This window comes from Hyperolius riggenbachi, chromosome 12, assembly GCF_040937935.1.
Source record: "Hyperolius riggenbachi isolate aHypRig1 chromosome 12, aHypRig1.pri, whole genome shotgun sequence".
In the NCBI taxonomy this organism is placed as follows: domain Eukaryota; kingdom Metazoa; phylum Chordata; class Amphibia; order Anura; family Hyperoliidae; genus Hyperolius; species Hyperolius riggenbachi.
The window spans coordinates 154,521,807-154,542,274 of record NC_090657.1 but is presented as its reverse complement, the minus strand read 5'-3'; the positions used below and the strand labels follow the sequence as shown (position 1 = coordinate 154,542,274).

The 20,468-nt window shown below is 46.0% G+C and overlaps 1 protein-coding gene across 2 annotated transcripts in view; it reads left to right on the top strand.

Annotated features, from left to right (window-relative positions):
* Nucleotides 1–20,468, top strand: part of UBE2O (ubiquitin conjugating enzyme E2 O) — a 112,386-nt gene that overhangs the window by 43,662 nt on the left and 48,256 nt on the right. The window contains exons 6-7 of one of the 2 annotated variants that reach the window (XM_068263164.1): nucleotides 4,920–5,063; nucleotides 18,049–18,158. In XM_068263164.1, coding sequence (XP_068119265.1) covers nucleotides 4,920–5,063; nucleotides 18,049–18,158 — 254 coding nt within the window. The remainder of the gene's footprint in view (nucleotides 1–4,919; nucleotides 5,064–18,048; nucleotides 18,159–20,468) is intronic. The other variant, XM_068263165.1, reaches the window with a different exon arrangement.

Genomic DNA, 20,468 nt, shown 5'->3' with positions numbered 1-20,468 from the left:
CATGGATGTGCTGAGATGATGGGTAAGGTGCTCTTGCTATAGCCTAATTCACATGGACAGCTGACAGTGATGGATTCACAGCCTGCCAGCCACTCATGTCCTGTGTACGATGTTCGCAAGTAACAAATGGTGGTAGTGGTACAGCAAATGGACGTCACTGTAGTAAATTCAGTAACATCCAGGTGGGTTGCATTTGCCCACCAGATTTTATATGTGGCAGTTTACATCTGTGTAGTTTATCACTGTATGGCAACCACAGATTCCAACTGCCCATGTTAGTGACTTCAGATGATTGCATGTTGCAGTCATTCAGATATTGCAGGCATATGAACTGTATGGTTCAACCACCTGTCTGAAGTAGCCCTAAGATGCAACCCAATTCTCTGAAATCAAAAGAGAAGAGTAGCAAATGAAATAGTTTTCTAAGAGGTACAAATTCCTTAATATACACTACCATATTTTTTGGACTATAAGACACTCCGGACTATAAGATGCACCTAGGTTTAGAGGGAACAAAACAGGGAAAAAAATATATTAAACCTGGTGCATCCATAGCCCAGGAGGGTCTTGTAGATGTTCTTTCCCCAGTTATGTCCTCCTCATATACCACTGTTGCCGTCCTCCTGTCCCCCTTGTGTCGTCATGTCCCCCAGTGTCCTGTGTCCCCCTTGTGTCCTGTGTGTCCCTCTTGTGTCGTCCTCCTTCTCCCCCAGTGTCCTGTGTGTCCCTCTTGTGTCCTCCTCCCTCTCCCCAAGTGTCCTGTGTGTCCCTCTTGTGTCCTCCTCCTTCTCGCCCAGTGTCCTGTGTGTCCCTATTGTGTCCCTCTTGTGTCCTCCTCCCTCTCCCCCAGTGTCCTGTGTGTCCCTCTTGTGTCCTCCTCCCTCTCCCCCAGTGTCCTGTGTGTCCCTCTTGTGTCCTCCTCCTTCTCCCCCAGTGTCCTGTGTGTCCCTCTTGTGTCGTCCTCCTCCTTCTCCCCCTTGTGTCCTTCCCCCTGTTCCCCTTGTGTAGTCATCCTTTCCCACAGTGTCCTGTGTCCCGCTTTCCGTCCACCTCCGTGGCCTGCTTTATGTCCGGGACTGTGTATGCCGTAATTAGTGGCAGTAGCTGGTTGTATCACTCCCCTAACCTGAGGGTGCCGGTGGCAACTAGCGGCTTCTCCCACTTCTCTCACTCACACTTTCTCTCAGTCAGCAATTCCTGGTCGCCTCATAACGTACACAACTGGCACTAGGGGGGAAGGAGGGAGCGAGTGGGTGGAGAAGCCACTGTTCGCTGCGGGCACCCTCTGGTTATGTGAGTGATACAAGGGGCTGCTGCTGCTAATTACAGCAAACACAGTGGAGCAAGAGGACACAGAGATGGCCTCAAAGTGGGACGCACAGTACACTGGGAGTACAGGGAGTCCCTAACGTGGCGGGTCAGTGGTTTGTATTGACGGGTGATCGTAAGACGGGGACTCCCTGTATTTGCACTTTTGGGGGAGAAAAAGTGCATCTTATAGTCCAAAAATATGGTAGTTAAATGCTGCGTACAAACATTACATTTTACATTAGATAGTTCATAAAAAGCTTGGTTGATGCTTTACCCATTACCGTACACCTTACAAGATGACATGCGTGGGCAAGCAAGGGTTGCATTTTTTAATTTTTTTTCTTTAGTGCAGAGAGAAGTGGCAGGTAGTTTTCAACTACAGGGACCTTCTTGTAGCCATTGGCTGAGTCAGATGTGCATGTCTGTACAAAGGTGGTTGTGCAGGTGGTAGATATACGGTACATCTGAGGACCTACTCACTTCCCCAATTCCAAAGCGGTATATGAGCAGTACCCACTCCCTCTGCTAATCTGCTTAGGTAGATGCCTTGGGTGCAGAGAGAGGGAGAGTTAAAAAAAAGTAATAGTTATAATAATAAAAAAATTTGCATGCTTAACACCCCCTCCCCCCCCCCTTTTGGGCCCCACAGAAAATGCAACAACTATTGCAATGTCTCAGCATACACTGAAGTTCACATCAACCATTTTATGAAATGTAAGGGAATGGCAGTTCATGTGTGCCGGGATGCCACATTTCATTCTGCAGCCTGGGGCAGTTAGAAGGAAGCGTATACAGAGCTAGTTAGAAATAGCAGATTACATTATTCAAACCTCTTCAGTTATGACAGCCTACTCATGCAAACAAAAGGATTAACCTATGAAAGCCATTGTAACAGATCTAGAGAGTTACAAACAAATGCAAGTGAACAAAAATGTCAGCTTTCATGATCTATTCCTATTTCTGTCTTATCAAGTTGCTTTCCAGGCACCAGTCAACTATGTGAATGAGACAAGTGCAAACGTAACGATCAGGCCCCTTTTACACTTGCAGGTGAAACCTGCGTTGCCCTTTGCTACCGCTTAGAAATTCAAATTAAATCTCTTAACTATTCAATGTCCATTTTATTTCCAGCTTTTCACAAAGTGGATTGTTTTACACTTTGATCAGGAGGGCCTGACACCATTTCGGACTAGTTCCAACAGCCGCACGACCAGTTGCAGCCTAAAAGCGCTGGCGTAATACTTCACTGCGAGACACAGCACCACGCTGGAGGAGCTCAAAGTGTCTTAGTCCGATACTCTGATCAGAGAGGTCCGAAACCATGTCAGAATAGATCTGGAGAATTCTCCTGTCGGACCATGTCTGACAATGGAGTGGAAAGTTATTTTTAGCATTTTTCTCAATGCCAAGCAGCAGCAGCTAAAGCAAATACAATACTAGGTTGCATAAACAGGAAAAGAAATCTTGATAAGCTGGTATACTACTCCTTCTGTATAGATCACTTGTGAGTCCACATCTGTTGTATGGAATACAGTTTTGGGCACCACACTAAGGACATCAATGTTTTATAACAGGTAAAGACGGTGTTCTCACCAGAATTATTTTTTTCAGCCGGGTGCCATAAAAATGTACCCGGGTAAAGCAAGACAGTGAAGCACGTCATCTGTGAGCACGCACAGAGATGCATAGTGCCGGATGACGGTGCGGCTATAGCTGCAACGCTACAGTCCACACCCTTACGGGAATTGCTAGACTCCGAAATTACTTCTCCCTCCGAGTTGCTACGCCTTGGACGGGGAATAGTAGTAATGCCATCCAGTGATTCAGCGGCAGCAGGGTGAGCCGTCGTTCGGCTTGCCCTGCACCCAACTGACCGTGCAACGTACCAGTACATGCCTGCGGGACGTACCCCCACCAAACACAGAATTCAAATCAAAGCAAATCCAACTGAAACTGTAATGTAGGTTAGCACTGCTTTATAAAATTTTTACCTGAGCATTCCTGACCTGATAAGTACTAAAGTGCAGTAGTTGTGAAACACAGCACAAGTTCTAAAACAAAGGCTTATGCACCCAATCCCTAATACTGATAATAGCCAGCAGCATAGCAAAAAATGACCACACGCACCATACAATTTTTAAAATATATTTTCAATTCAAGATTTGCAATCAATTTTTCTGACTGTAACATTTAAAAAAAATCTGAATACGCACGTGTGGTCAATTTTTACCCATTTTTGCTTGCACCCAAAATTGCTTGGAAGTATATAAAAATGGGAAATGCGATTGGATTTCTTGCTCGAATTTGTTTTTTTTAAATCTGACCGTTTTTATTGAATTGCCGTAAAATCGGATCTTTTTATTGTTTCGTTTGTGTGGCCACCTTTACAGGTATTTCAGAAGCAGGTGGAGGAGGTGTGCCAGCCTGGATTGCAGTGAATATTAATGAGGAAGAGAGGCTCTCAGCTTGGCTCTCTCCTAGCCTGTCAACAGCATAGAGTATGAGGAAGATCGTCTGCTGTATCTCTTTATGGCGCTGCTGCCATCCAGAGGATGCTGCCTGAACTACAAGATTTAGGTTTGCAGTATTGTCGAGTGAGGAGATAGAGGAAGCTGGGCACTCGGGGAAATCATCCGAGCGCTCTGGAAGATCAGGTGGGCGGTGCGTGCTGCTGATAAGGCTTGTGGAGAGCACTGAGTAAAGAGCTTTGATACCGTCTTTACCACAGCAAATATCCCCAGCTTTGATTGTTAGGTGTGGGAAGACGATACCTTTAACCAGTCAGAGAAAGTTTCTGCCGGTGGCTCTCTTTCCTCTGGACTGGGGTGCAGTGAGGCTCAAAAGGTTAAACTTGATGGACACGTTTTATTCAACTTGGATAACTTTGGAGTTGAAATCAAACGGGGACGAGCACACATCACAGGTGGTTTAGCATCAATATATGCACAGTGTAAACTCTTATTCTGTACATAATGCCATGTACACTGATGGGCCAAAAAATTAGAGACACTCTAATAACGAGTTGGTCCACCTTTAAGCTCTGATCACAGCCGATATTCTTCTTGACATGGGCTCGATAAGATGCCGATACCTTTGCTGAGGAAAATTGGCGTATGCTGACATAATGGCAGCTCTAAGTTGGGTCAGATTGGATGGTGGCGTTTCCAAGCTTTGAAGTGACTTTCGACTTTGTCCCAGAAGTGCTCAGTAGGATTGAGGTCAGGAGACTTGAGCGGCCATGGAACAAGTTAAACGCTGATTTATGTTCTTTAAACCAATTTGATACCGATCGAGCATGGACGGTAAACTTGTGAGCTATTGTTGCAAAGTTTACATACTTTACTATCTATATTGGACACAGTTGGTTACAGTTTAAACCTATTTAATTTCCTGATGTTTTCTATTGTGGGTGCTGGGTACCCGTATCTCAAAGTAGCTTCTGCTGCAGATAGTCTGTTCTGTGGAGATGCAACACTAAAATTGACTAGTACACTCATCTAGTTACACCATTACTAGTTACACTAGTGCCTACTCCTGACATCCATGTTGGTCAACATTGCTGTATTTGCCATCATAATACATTTTCAAAACGGTTTGCTGTTTTGTAGGGCCTGTTTTTTGATGACTCCTATGGGTTCTATCCGGGCCAAGTGCTGATTGGTCCCTCTAAAGTATTTTCTAGTGTCCAGTGGCTGTCTGGAGTAAAACCAGTCCTGAGTGCCAAAAGCAAGTTTCGTGTTGGGGTTGAAGAGGTGAGTGCTCTTTGTGTTACATTTCTTTGTCCAATCATTGTTGGCGTTTCTATCATACCTTATCATTAATTTTTACCCTTGTACATATGGCCTACCTCCCAAGTGTCCCTTTTTCGGAGGGACAGCCCCTCTTTGGGAACCAAATCCCTCTCTCTGTCCCTTCTTTTTCCTTATTTGTCCCTCTTTCAGGACTGATGTACAGATCTATGTATTCACATAATTTAAATTGATATTTTTTTTTCTATCGTAAAATGTTAATATGAAGGAAAATGAACCAGGATATACAGGACTTGTATTGAATTGTAAAACCTATTTTTCTTATGAAATCTTTATGGTATGCGTAACTAGGGGTGTGCCGGAGACATTATTAGAGGTATGGCAGGGGCTTGTTAGTGGTATGGCAGGGGCGTGGCTAAAGTGTCCCTCTTATGTCAAAAAGTTGGGAAGTACGCATATGGTATACACCTATATTAGGTGTTCAATTTCTGTTGCTGAGCTTTGAGTGTGCGCTGTAAACTTGGTGATCTCCAGACTGCCACCCCATCCTGCTACGGGGAACCGGCAGTGTTGCCAACTCATCCCTTTAATTACTGACACCAGGGGCGTAACTAGAAATCACTGGGCCCCCCTGCGAATATTTGGATGGGGCCCCCCCCCCCATAGGTGCCAAATAATCGTAATGGGGCAGCGTTTCACTGTAAATTAATTGTAAAGTGGGCAGCATTTTACCAGACAATCGTAATGTGGGCCAGAAAATCGTAATGTGGGCAGAGTTCACCAGAAAATCGTAATGTGGGCACCAGTCACCAGAAAATTGTAACGTGGACAGCATTCACCAGACAATCGTAATGTGGGCAGCGTTCACCAGAAAATCATAATGTGGGCAGAGTTCACCAGAAAATCGTAATGTGGGCACCAGTCACCAGAAAATCGTAACGTGAGCAGCAGTCACCAGAAAATTGTAACGTGGACAGCATTCACCAGACAATCGTAATGTGGGCAGCGTTCACCAGAATATCGTAATGTGGGACAGAAAATCGTAATGTGGGCAGCAGTCACCAGAAAATCGCCATGTGGGCAGCAGTCACCAGAAAATCGCCATGTGGGCAGCAGTCACCAGAAAATCGCCATGTGGGCAGCAGTCACCAGAAAATCCTAATGTGGGCAGCAGTCACCAGAATATCGTAATGTGGGCAGCAGTCAGTCACCAGAATATCATAATGTGGGCAGCACACACCAGAAAATCCTTATGTGGGCAGCAGTCACCAGAAAATCGCAATGTGGGCAGCAGTCACCAGAAAATCGCAATGTGGGCAGCAGTCACCAGAAAATCGCAATGTGGGCAACAGTCACCAGAAAATCGCAATGTGGGCAGCAGTCACCAGAAAATCGTAATGTGGGCAGCATACACCAGAAAATCGTAATGTGGGCAGCAGACACCAGAAAATCGCAATGTGGGCAGCAGACACCTGAAAATCGTAATGTGGGCAGCAGACACCTGAAAATCGTAATGTGGGCAGCAGACACCAGAAAATCATAATGTGGGCAGCAGACACCTGAAAATCATAATGTGGGCAGCAGACACCTGAAAATCATAATGTGGGCAGCAGACACCTGAAAATCGTAATTTGGGCAGCAGGCACCTGAAAATCCTAATGTGGGCAGCAGACACCAGAAAATCCTAATATGGGCAGCAGACACCTGAAAATCGTAATGTGGGCAGCAGGCACCTGAAAATCGTAATTTGGGCAGCAGGCACCTGAAAATCGTAATTTGGGCAGCAGGCACCTGAAAATCGTAATTTGGGCAGCAGGCACCTGAAAATCATAATGTGGGCAGCAGACACCTGAAAATCGTAATTTGGGCAGCAGGCACCTGAAAATCGTAATGTGGGCAGCAGACACCAGAAAATCCTAATATGGGCAGCAGACACCTGAAAATCGTAATGTGGGCAGCAGACACCTGAAAATCCTAATGTGGGCAGCATACACCAGAAAATCGTAATGTGGGCAGCAGACACCTGAAAATCGTAATGTGGGCAGCAGACACCTGAAAATCGTAATGTGGGCAGCAGACACCTGAAAATCGTAATTTGGGCAGCAGGCACCTGAAAATCGTAATGTGGGCAGCAGACACCAGAAAATCCTAATATGGGCAGCAGACACCTGAAAATCGTAATGTGGGCAGCAGGCACCTGAAAATCGTAATGTGGGCAGCAGGCACCTGAAAATCGTAATGTGGGCAGCAGGCACCTGAAAATCGTAATGTGGGCAGCAGGCACCTGAAAATCGTAATTTGGGCAGCAGACACCTGAAAATCGTAATTTGGGCAGCAGGCACCTGAAAATCCTAATGTGGGCAGCAGACACCAGAAAATCCTAATATGGGCAGCAGACACCTGAAAATCGTAATGTGGGCAGCAGACACCTGAAAATCCCCCCCCCCGGGGCCCGCTCGTGGCCGGTTTTTGGGGGCTGGAGGGGTGGCAGCATGAGGGGAAAGCCTTGCCCACAGTCGGCGGGGAGAGGGGAAGTTCCCCCCCCTCTCCCTCACCTCGGGGCTCTCCCCTCTGTGCCCCCCTCCAGCTAGTGAATGTGTGCGGGCAGCAGCGGCGGCGGGATACATACCTTCTTCCTTGCGTTCCATCGCCGCCTTCTCGCTCTAGCGGCTGACGTCACTTCCGCTTCCAGCCCCTGGAAGTCTTTTGGGTCATTTGCCGCGCTCCGGTGCTCCCCGGTGTCCTGCTGGCCACCCAAAAGGCTTCCCGACCTATCCGGGGACGGCACTTCTGCATGGGCGTAAGCGAGTGCCCACGTCATCAGGCACTTACGGCCCCTGTGCAGCATGCACCTGATGACGTGGGCGCATGCCCAATGGGTCAGCGAGCCTTACCGATGGCCAGCTAGACACCGGGGAGCACAGGAGCTGCAATTAGGGATCCAAAAGACTTCTTGGGGCTGGAAGAAGCCCCAGGTAAGTAAAGATGGATTTACAAGCGAAAATAAATTTGTTATAATGAATTGTATTTGTAGTACTGCTATGATATAGAACATTAGTAGCAAAGAAAAAAGTCTATTACCAGTACAGGAAGTGTTAAAAGAAAACTTCAGTTATCTGTGCAGAAGAGCTTCTCTGAGCTCATCAACCCACTAGATCGAATGCAGTACTGTTTTCTGAAGCTTTGAACCTCCCTAACGGTATGATTACTTTCAGATTTTAGGTTCTAAAAGCAGTGCAATTTTTTTCACAAGCTTTAACCACTTGAGGACCTAGGGCTTTCTACCCCTTAAGGACCGGCCACTTTTTTTCCATTCAGACCACTGCAGCTTTCACGGTTTATTGCTCGCTCATACAACCTACCACCTAAATGAATTTTACCTCCTTTTCTTGTCACTAATAAAGCTTTCTTTTGGTGCTATTTGATTGCTCCTGCGATTTTTACTTTTTATTATATTCATCAAAAAAGACATGAATTTTGGCAAAAAAATGATTTTTTTTTTAACTTTCTGTGCTGACATTTTTCAAATAAAGTAAAATTTCTCTATACATGCAGCGCGAAAAATGTGGACAAACATGTTTTGGATAAAAAAAAAACCCCATTCAGTGTATATTTATTGGTTTGGGTAAAAGTTATAGCGTTTACAAACTGTGGTGCAAAAAGTGAATTTTCCCATTTTCAAGCATCTATGACTTTTCTGACCCCCTGTCATGTTTCATGAGGGGCTAGAATTCCAGGATAGTATAAATACCCCCCAAATGACCCCATTTTGGAAAGAAGACATCCCAAAGTATTCACTGAGAGGCATAGTGAGATCATAGAAGATATTATTTTTTGTCACAAGTAAGCGGAAAATGACACTTTGTGACAAAAAAAATAAAAAAATAAAGTTTCCATTTCTTCTAACTTGCGACAAAAAAAAAATGAAATCTGCCACGGACTCACCATGACCCTCTCTGAATACCTTGAAGGGTCTACTTTCCAAAATGGGGTCATTTGTGGGGTGTGTTTACTGTCCTGACATTTTGGGGGGTGCTAAATTGTAAGCACCCCTGTAAAGCCTAAAGGTGCTCATTGGACTTTGGGCCCCTTAGCGCAGTTAGGCTGCAAAAAAGTGCCACACATGTGGTATTGCCGTACTCAGGAGAAGTAGTATAATGTGTTTTGGGGTGTATTTTTACACATACCCATGCTGGGTGGGAGAAATATATCTGTAAATGACAATTTGTTAATTTTTTTTACACACAATTGTCCATTTACAGAGAGTACGGCGATACCACATGTGTGGCACTTTTTTGCACCCTAACTGCGCTAAAGGGCCCAAAGTCCAATGAGCACCTTTAGGATTTCACAGGTCATTTTGAGAAATTTCGTTTCAAGACTACTCCTCACGGTTTAGGGCCCCTAAAATGCCAGGGCAGTATAGGAACCCCACAAATGACCCCATTTTAGAAAGAAGACACCCCAAGGTATTCTGTTAGGAGTATGGTGAGTTCATAGAAGATTTAATTTTTTGTCACAAGTTAGCGGAAAATGACACTTTGTGAAAAAACACAATTAAAATCAATTTCCGCTAACTTGTGACAAAAAATTAAATCTTCTATGAACTCGCTATACTACTAACGGAATACCTTTGGGGTGTCTTCTTTCTAAAATGGGGTCATTTGTGGGGTTCCTATACTGCCCTGGCATTTTAGGGGCCCTAAACCGCGAGGAGTAGTCTTGAAATAAAATTTCTCAAAATGACCTGTGAAATCCTAAAGGTACTCATTAGACTTTGGGCCCTTTAGCGCAGTTAGGGTGCAAAAAAGTGCCACACATGTGGTATCGACGTACTCGGGAGAAGTAGTACAATGTGTTTTGGGGTGTATTTTTACACCTACCCATGCTGGGTGGGAGAAATACCTCTGTAAATGGACAATTGTGTGTAAAAAAAAAATCAAAAGATTGTCATTTACAGAGGTATTTCTCCCAACCAGCATGGGTAGGTGTAAAAATACACCCCAAAACACATTGTACTACTTCTCCCAAGTACGGCGATACCACATGTGTGGCACTTTTTTGCACCCTAACTGCGCTAAAGGGCCCAAAGTCCAATGAGTACCTTTAGAATTTCACAGGTCATTTTTGTTTCAAGACTACTCCTCACGGTTTAGGGCCCCTAAAATGCCAGGGCAGTGTAGGAACCCCACTAATGACCCCATTTTAGAAAGAAGACACCCCAAGGTATTCCGTTAGGAGTATGGTGAGTTCATAGAAGTTTTTATTTTTTTGTCACAAGTTAGCGGAAATTGATTTTAATTGTTTTTTTTCACAAAGTGTCATTTTCCGCTAACTTGTGACAAAAAATAAAATCTTCTATGAACTCGCCATACTCCTAACAGAATACCTTGGGGTGTCTTCTTTCTAGAATGGGGTCATTTGTGGGGTTCCTATACTGCCCTGGCATTTTAGGGGCCCTAAGCCGCGAGGAGTAGTCTTGAAACCAAATGTCGCAAAATGGCCTGTGAAATCCTAAAGGTACTCATTGGACTTTGGGCCCCTTAGCGTACTTAGGGTGTAAAAAAGTGCCACACATGTGGTACCGCCGTACTCAGGAGAAGTAGTATAATGTGTTTTGGGGTGTATTTTTACACATACCCATGCTAAGTGGGAGAAATATCTCTGTAAATGACAATTGTTTGATTTTTTTTTACACACAATTGTCCATTTACATAGAAATTTCTCCCACCCAGCATGGATATGTGTAAAAATACACCCCAAAACACATTATACTACTTTTCCTGAGTACGGCGGTACCACATGTGTGACACTTTTTTGCAGCCTAGGTGCGCTAAGGGGCCCAATGTCCTATTCACAGGTCATTTTGAGGCATTTGTTTTCTAGACTACTCCTCGCGGTTTAGGGCCCCTAAAATGCCAGGGCAGTATAGGAACCCCACAAGTGACCCCATTTTAGAAAGAAGACACCCCAAGGTATTCCGTTAGGTGTATGGCGAGTTCATAGAAGATTTTATTTTTTGTCACAAGTTAGTGGAAAATGACACTTTGTGAAAAAAACCCAATAAAAATCAATTTCCGCTAAAATTGACAAAAAATAAAATCTTCTATGAACTCGTCATACACCTAACAGAATACCTTGGGGTGTCTTTTTTTTTTTTTCTAAAATGGGGTCACTTGTGGGGTTCCTATACCGCCCTGGCATTTTACGGGCCCAAAACCGTGAGTAGTCTGGAAACCAAATGTCTCAAAATGACTGTTCAGGGGTATAAGCATCTGCAAATTTTGATGACAGGTGGTCTATGAGGGGGCGAATTTTGTGGAACCGGTCATAAGCAGGGTTGCCTTTTAGATGACAGGTTGTATTGGGCCTGATCTGATGGATAGGAGTGCTTGGGGGGTGACAGGAGGTGATTGATGAGTGTCTCAGGGGGTGGTTAGAGGGGAAAATAGATGCAATCAATGCACTGGGGAGGTGATCGGAAGGGGGTCTGAGGGGGATCTGAGGGTTTGGCCGAGTGATCAGGAGCCCACACGGGGCAAATTAGGGCCTGATCTGATGGGTAGGTGTGCTAGGGGGTGACAGGAGGAGATTGATGGGTGTCTCAAGGTGTGATTAGAGGGGGGAATAGATGCAAGCAATGCACTGACGAGGTGATCAGCGCTGGGGTCTGAGGGCATTCTGAGGGTGTGGGCGGGTGATTGAGTGCCCTAGGGGCAGATAGGGGTCTAATCTGATAGGTAGCAGTGACAGGGGGTGATTGATGGGTAATTAGTGGGTGTTTAGGGTAGAGAACAGATGTAAACACTGCACTTGGGAGGTGATCGGACGTCGGATCTGCGGGCGATCTATTGGTGTGGGTGATCAGTTTGCCCGCAAGGGGCAAGTTAGGGGCTGATTGATGGGTGGCAGTGACAGCGGGTGATTGATGGGTGGCAGTGACAGCGGGTGATTGATGGGTGGCAGTGACAGGGGGTGATTGATGGGTGGCAGTGACAGGGGGTGATTGATAGGTGATTGACAGGTGATTGACAGGTAATCAGTGGGTTATTACAGGGGAGAACAGATGTAAATATTGCCCTGGCGAATTGATAAGGGGGGATCTGAGGGCAATCTGAGCGTGTAGGCGGGTGATTGGGTGCCCGCAAGGGGCAGATTAGGGTCTGATCTGATGGGTAACAGTGACAGGTGGTGATAGGGGGTGATTGATGGGTGATTGATGGGTAATTAGTGGGTGTTTAGAGGAGAGAATAGATGGAAACAATGGATTTGGGAGGTGATCTGATGTCGGATCTGCGGGCGATCTATTGGTGTGGGTGGGTGATCAGATTGCCCGCAAGGGGCAGGTTAGGGGCTGATTGTTGGGTGGCAGTGACAGGGGGTGATTAATGGGTGATAGGTGATTGGCAGGTGATTGACAGGTGATCAGTGGGTTATTACAGGGAAGGACAGATGTAATTAATGCACTGGCGAATTGATAAGGGGGGGGGGGGGGGGGGTCTGAGGGCAATCTGAGCGTGTGGGCGGGTGATTGGGTGCCCGCAAGGGGCAGATTAGGGTCTGATCTGATAGGTAACAGTGACAGGTGGTGATAGGGGGTGATTGATGGGTAATTAATGGGTGTTTAGAGAAGATAACCGATGTAAACAATACATTTGGGAGGTAATCTGACGGCGGGTTTGCGGGCAATCTAATGGTGTGGGTGGGTGATCAGATTGCCCGCAAGGGGCAGGTTAGGGGCTGATTGATGGGTGGCAGTGACAGGGGGTGACAGGGGGTGATTGATGGGTGATAGGTGATTGGCAGGTGATCAGTGGGTTATTACAGGGAAGAACAGATGTAATTAATGCACTGGTGAATTGATAAGGGGGGGTCAGAGGGCAATCTGAGCGTCTGGGCGGGTGATTGGGTGCCCGCAAGGGGCAGATTAGGATCTGATCTGATAGGTAAAAGTGACAGGTGGTGATAGGGGGTGATTGATGGGTAATTAGTGGGTGTTTAGAGGAGAGAATAGATGTAAACGCTGCGCTTGGGTGGTGATCTGATGTCGGATCTGCGGGCGATCTATTGGTGTGGGGGGGTGATCAGATTGCCCGCAAGGGGCAGGTTAGGGGCTGATTGATGGGTGGCAGTGACAGGGGGTGATTGATGGGTGATTGACAGGTGATTGACAGGTGATTGACAGGTGATCAGGGGGGATAGATGCATACAGTACATGGGGGGGGGGGGGGGGGGTCTGGGGAGAATCTGAGTGGTGGGGGGGTGATCAGGAGGGAGCAGGGGGCAGGGGGGGGATAAAAAAAAAATAGCGTTGACAGATAGTGACAGGGAGTGATTGATGGGTGATTAGGGGGGTGATTGGGTGCAAACAGGGGTCTGGGGGTGGGCAGGGGGGGGTCTGATGGGTGCTGTGGGCGATCTGGGGTGGGGGGGGGGGGGAAATCAGTGTGCTTGGTGCGACATAGGGTGGCTGCAGCCTGCCCTGGTGGTCCCTCGGACACTGGGACCACCAGGGCAGGAGGCAGCCTGTATAATACACTTTGTAAACATTACAAAGTGTATTATACACTTTGTATGCGGCGATCGTCGGGTTAACATCCCGCCGGCGCTTCCGTATGGCTGGCGGGATGTTGCGGCGGGTGAGCGGCGCCAGGCGGAGGCGGAGGATCGCGTCACGGATGACGCGATCGCTCCGCCCATGCCCCTACAAGGACCGCCGCCATTTGTCTATACGGCGGTCCTTGTGGGGTGCACTTCCCGGCCGCCAATTGTATATACGGCGGTCGGGAAGTGGTTAAGATCCTAAAAACAGGAAATAAAACCTACAGTAGAGAGATCTGCAGCAGCTCCTGCATCAGGCTCGGGATTACCGCTCTGAGCCGTTGATTTCCATCCCGATAACGCTATATAATTGAAAATAAAAATGAGTCTCTTTTCTTTGCTGTGAATGTTCTATTTATTATCCATACTACACATACAATTCATTATATCATAGTTTTTTTTATTTTTTTCGCTTTAGATTTGCTACAAATCATTTTGAGGAGGTTGTCAAGTGTTGCTTTGTTTGTAAAATAGATTTAAAAATTCATCATGATTTCAAGCAACTTCAAACAGCAGGTCCAGATTTTGCTTTCTATTTTTGATAATTTATGTTAGGGGTTCTGCCTTTCTAAATGGAGTCATTTTGGTGGTATTTTTAATGTTCTGGTTTTCCTGGACTCCTTAGAAGACCATATGAGCATACAAACCTGTATACGCTGGGAACTATCACTTGCAGGCATTTATTGAGAATCAGGCCCATTCACACGTGTCAAAAATATGCTCCAACCCAGCGGGATGGGCCGGTGTGTGAAAACTGATCCTATGTTGAACATAGGATCCATTTACACTTGCAAATAGTAACAGTGGGAGAGGAACGCACAATCCCAACCATCACGATTTTTCCAGTGCCCGGTTATGCTGCGAATACTCACGGAACCTGTGCAAGCCTATGGGAACAGACAGCTGTTATCTCCCTCCATTCCGGATCAGCTCACCTGTATTCTGTGTGCTCTCTGCATGTGCTCTCTGCATGTATTCTGGTCTTCCACACTGCTGACTGCTGCTGGGCTCCATGAAAAGTGCGGTTTAGAGTTCCTGCAAAACCAAGGCTATCATTGCAGTGCAAAAGACCAATGGGAATCCTCCATGGCACCAGAGAGGTTTTGGTTCCCAAGTGGTGGACCAATGAGAATACTCCCTGTTGCTAGGTAGGATCCCAATGCTCTAGCCCAGCCATGGGCAAACTTGGCTCCCTAGCTGTTACGGAACTACAAGTCCCACAATGCATTTGCCTTTATGAGTCATGACTATGGCTATCAGAGTCCTGCAATGCATTGTGGGACTTGTAGTTCCATAACAGCTGGAGGGCCGAGTTTGCCCATGCCTGCTCTAGCCTATGGTAGCCTTTCCACTGGTGCAGTCTACTGGCACTTGACCTGGAGCCCCGTGGCAGTGTCGGCATGCGTGGAGGGCCTAAGGACTGGATGCACAACTGTGAGTAGTGTGTATGCACCAGGCCCGGATTACCTCACAGGAGCCTATAGGCACAGGTGACCTGGCACCTTAGACTTCACCCTTCATGAACCTACAAGCCCCCACCGAACCGCACCGCAAGTGTCCTGGCTGTCCCAGCTATCACCTCTCCCTTCCTTTCATTGCCTGTCATAGTTACATGTGTCCCTTAGCATTAGCTAACCTGAGGCACCCTCAGTTAAGTAGCTAGTATAATGTAGCTGGAGGAACTTCAGTATTTAGTAGCTAGAGGTGCCTCTGACTGAAGGGGGATCTCGTCGGTGGAATGCCAAGAGCTGGGTGAGTAACCTCTCATCAAGACTCTGCATAAGGAAGGAGGAAGGGAGGCATGTGCCTACAGTGTCTTGTGGTAAATCTGGCCCTGCAGGGCACTCACCAGACACTGCGGTGGGGCCCAGCGTATCTGCACCCTTGTGAATTCGTCCTACATGTGAATCTAGCCTAAATCCACACTGCATGTGCTTCAATCCAATTTTCAAAGCGTATGTGTTTTGGTGATCGCAAGGGCACGATTGATTTACATAGTAATTGCGTTGCCTTGAACAGAGTAGTGCAGTTTTTAGTTTTTTTTTTCATCTTTATTTTTTAACCTAATTGCAAATCCAGTCCCTGCTGCAGTTTGCCAGCATTTGTGATGAGGTTAAATGAATGTGGGTGCATGCAAATTGCATACCAAACACGGTGCAATGCAATTTGCTATGCAGTCTCTCATTTGAAAATTTTCCCGTGGCTTTTTTGTTTTTCACATGTTGGAAGTTATCATGCCTGCCGATCACACCCGTAAATGCGGTGAATGCGTGCTCGGAAACCAGTGAAAATCAGAACCAGGAAACACTAGACCTGTAAGCTTAACATCATCGTGCGGCACTTCCGAGGAGCGCACGTAGCTTAAAGAGAAACTGTGACCAAGAATTGAACTTCATCCCAATCAGTAGCTGATGCCTCCTTTTACATGAGAAATCTATTCCTTTTCACAAACTGATCATCAGGGGGCTCTGTATGGCTGATATTGTGGTGAAACCCCTCCCACAGAAAACACTGAGGACCATGGTCCTGGCAGTTTCCTGACTGTGAATCTTGTTGCATTGTGGGAAATGGCTCTTTACAACTGTTTCCGACTGCCAAAAAACAAGCAGCAGTTGCTTCCACTGACATCACCTGCCAGCAGTAAAAATGTCACCATGCGATAAATGTCAGAATGTAAATCAGGGAGAGGAAAGCTTTTACAATGGGCACTGACTAAATCATTTATACATAATTATTGTAAAAATGAAGCACTTTTTTATTACCGTATATACTCGCATATAAGCCGACCCACATTTAAGCGGACCCCCCCAACTTTTCCCTGAAAAACCAGGGAAAAATGATTGACCCCCATATAAGCCGGGGGTAGGAAATGCTGGATTGGTGCAGCCCCCCAGTGTGTCCCAGTATAGCTAGTATAGTGCCCAGTATAGGTAGGTAGTGTTCAGTATAGCTAGTATAGTGCCCAGTATAGCCAGTATAGTGCCCAGTATAGCCAGTATAGTGCCCAGTATAGCCAGTATAGTGCCCAGTATAGCGCCCAGTATGGGTAGGTAGTGCCTCAGTTTAGCTAGTATAGTGCCCAGTTTAGCTAGTATAGTGCCCCAGTATGGCTAGTAAAGTGCCCAGTTTAGCCAGTATAATGCCCAGTATAGCGCCCAGTATGGGTAGGTAGTGCCTCAGTTTAGCTAGTATAGTGCCCAGTTTAGCTAGTATAGTGCCCAGTTTAGCTAGTATAGTGCCCCCAGTATGGCTAGTAAAGTGCCCAGTTTAGCCAGTATAGTGCCCAGTTTAGCCAGTATAGTGCCCAGTTTAGCCAGTATAGTGCCAAGTTTACCTAGTAAAGTGCCCAGTTTAGCTAGTATAATGCCCCAGTATGGCTAGTATAGTGCCCAGTTTAGCTAGTATAGTGCCCAGTTTAGCTAGTATAGTGCCCAGTTTAGCTAGTATAGTGCCTCAGTTTAGCCAGTATAGTGCCCAGTTTAGCCAGTATAGTGCCCAGTTTAGCCAGTATAGTGCCCAGTTTAGCCAGTATAGTGCCCAGTTTAGCCAGTATAGTGCCCAGTTTAGCTAGTATAGTGCCCAGTTTAGCTAGTATAGTGCCTCAGTTTAGCCAGTATAGTGCCCAGTTTAGCTAGTATAGTGCCCAGTTTAGCTAGTATAGTGCCTCAGTTTAGCCAGTATAGTGCCCAGTTTAGCCAGTATAGTGCCCAGTTTAGCCAGTATAGTGCCCAGTTTAGCTAGTATAGTGCCCAGCATAGGTAGGTAGTGCTCCCCCCGCGGCCGCCGCTGCTATTACCTGTTTAGGCAGCGGCCGCTTCCTAATTCGCGTTCCCCTTCTGAACTTTCAGAGTGTATCACAGCAGCGCGCCCGGCGCTGCTGCTGTGACGATGCAGGGGGCAGGAAAGAGCGCGGCTCCCTATAGCGGCGATCTGTATCGCCGTTACCAGGGGAACCGCTCTTTCCTGCCCCCTGCATCGTCACAGCAGCAGCGCCGGGCGCGCTGCTGTGATACACTCTGAAAGTTCAGAAGGGGAACGCGGATTAGGAAGCGGCCGCTGCCTAAGCAGGTAATAGCAGCGGCGGCCGCGGGGGGAGCGAGGCGCGGACCACCCACCACTAGACCACCAGGGAAGACTCGCATACAAGCCGACCCCCCCCAACTTTTGACCCCCTTTTTGGGGGTAAAAAATTCGGCTTGTATGCGAGTATATACGGTACATTATTTTCACTGGAGTTCCTCTTGAAGAGCGCACACTACAAGGGCCGCGCGTAGCGTGCGCTCACTGGTGTAACCTGCGCTGCTTGAGTGCGTTATTTTTCATGAATCTAACCCTATGGTAACCTCATCTGCTTTCTGATCATATCCTTCCTCTTTTCTTCCTTCAGGTACAAGTGACAGAACTGAGAGTAACCTGGATTACTAAAAGCTTCTGTCTTGGGGGTACAGATTCCATGGACCCACCACCATCCGTTATAAACCAAGATAACTTACATAAGTGAGTACGCCTTTACCATACATACAGCGCTGTATGACTCAAGCCCTGGATTATGGCCATGTTTAACTGCTTCACAACTGAGGGGTTTTACCCCTTCAGCATCCGAGCAATTTTCACCTTTCAGCGCTCCTTACATTCATTCGCCTATAACTTTATCATTACTTATCGCAATAAAATGAACTATATCTTGTCTTTTTTGCCACCAATTAGGCTTTGTTTAGGTGGGACATTATGCCAAGAATTATTTTATTCTAAATGTGTTCTAATGGGAAAATAGGAAAACATTTGGAAAAAAATCATTATTTTTCAGTTTTCGGCCATTATAGTTTTTAAATAATGCATGCTACTGTAATTTATTGTTAATTTATATTATTAAATAATGTATTTGTATATGAAAAATGTTTTTGGGTGTAGTTTTACTTTTTGGCCACAAGATGGCCACAGTAACTTTTTATGAATGCGTCCTGTAAGCGTCAGAAGTACACTTACAGGATGTTCAGGGAGGCTGGGAAACCCTTTTTGTTTTTCACAATGATTGCGCTGCTTCTCATAGAAGCAGCCGATCATTGCTGGGGGGCAGAGATCAACGAACGGGAATGGTTTTTCCCGTTTATTGATCTCCGGGCGGCGGCGTGCGCGGGAGCGTGCGAGCGGAAGCACGGACAGCGACTGCAGCGGCGTACATCTACGCTCCTCCGGACGGGGAACTGAAGTCCAAAGGAGCGTAGATATACTGTACCCGGGCAGCGAAGTGGTTAAGCTATGCTGCCAAGACTCCAGAACTGTAGCATTTATTTTATCAGAAGTTCTGTATGTTAACGTTTGTTACAAATGACCCCTATTAAAAATAACATTTAGATTCATTAGTAGTGGTGAAGGAAGAACTGTGGAGAGATTTCTCTTGCGTGTTCTTTGACCAGTTCTAATTGTTTTCAAATCAAATTGTGTAGTACACCACTGCGAAATCTACTGAGCATGTCACTGCATTTCTTTCAGCAGCTCTCTGATTCATCTATTCACAATCTTTCATGTTCTTTATTGTCTGTCCTGGTTTAATGAGCAATTTGTATCTGCTCAGCACAGGTACTTATAATGTATATCCTCAGCTTGGCTTTCAGCAACATTGTGACATGTACCAAGGATAGTCTAGTGCTGTAGTTAATAGTTGACAAGACACAGAACATTTATATTGCTCTTTTCTCCTGGCAGACTCAAAGGACCAGAGCTTCTGCCACTAGGGCACACTCTATAGGCAGTAGCAGTGTTAGGGAGTGTAGCCCAAGGTCTCCTCGCTGAAAAGGTGTTGGCTTACTGGACAGGAAGAGTCAAGATTTGAACCCTGGACTCCTGAGGCAGAGCCCTTAAACATTACACTGTCCAGCCACTGCAGTAGTTTAACAGAACATTACACATGTTTTTCTGTGGAAGAGGGGTTGTTAACCATTTAATGCACTCCATGAACAGGAGCATTTTATTCAGTAGATGGGTTTTACAAGGAAATGCTTATACGTATTTGCTGTGTTAAGACCACTACAGTGAATGTCTGCAGTTGGTGTCTCCATGTCTGCCATGCCACTTGTTGGCCAGCACTATCATAAGGCCATAAAAGGCATAGCAGAAATCCCTTCTGTGGGACTAGTGTGACAACTGCACTGATTCCTCAGCAGCCGCTTACTATCTTTTACCCACAGCTTAATATGATATAGGGTACAGTAGCCATTCCCCATACTGGCTGTGCTTTCACTGGTGGGAGGGGGAATTATGATTTTGTATAGAGATTAGAGACATTACTTTGGGATGAAGGCAGATAGGATAACGCCATGGTCAATAACTCCATGATAACTCCATGGTTAATAAGGAGTATAGATACTGCTTTTGTGTTATGCCAGACTTACACTAGTATTCTAGGTCTAGTATTCTTACACTTTAAAAGGAATCTGAGGTGTGAGACCTATGGAAGCTGACATATTTATTTCCTTTTAAACAATACCAGTTGCCTGGCAGACCTGCTGATCTTTCTGGTCAGTAGTGTCTAAATCGCACACCTAAAACAAGCATGCGGCTAATCTTGTCCGATTTGTCATATACATCTGATCTCCTGCATGCTTGTTTACTGTCTATGGCAAGTATTAGAGGCAGAGGATCAGCAGGGCAGCCAGGCAATGTGCATTATTTAACAGGAAATAAACATGTCAGCCTTCATATCCCTGTCACTTTCGGTGTCCCTTTTTAAAGGGAATTTAAAGTTAAAAAAACGTGTTTATATAATGAATATGTGTAGTACAGCTAAGAAATAGGTCATTGGCAGCA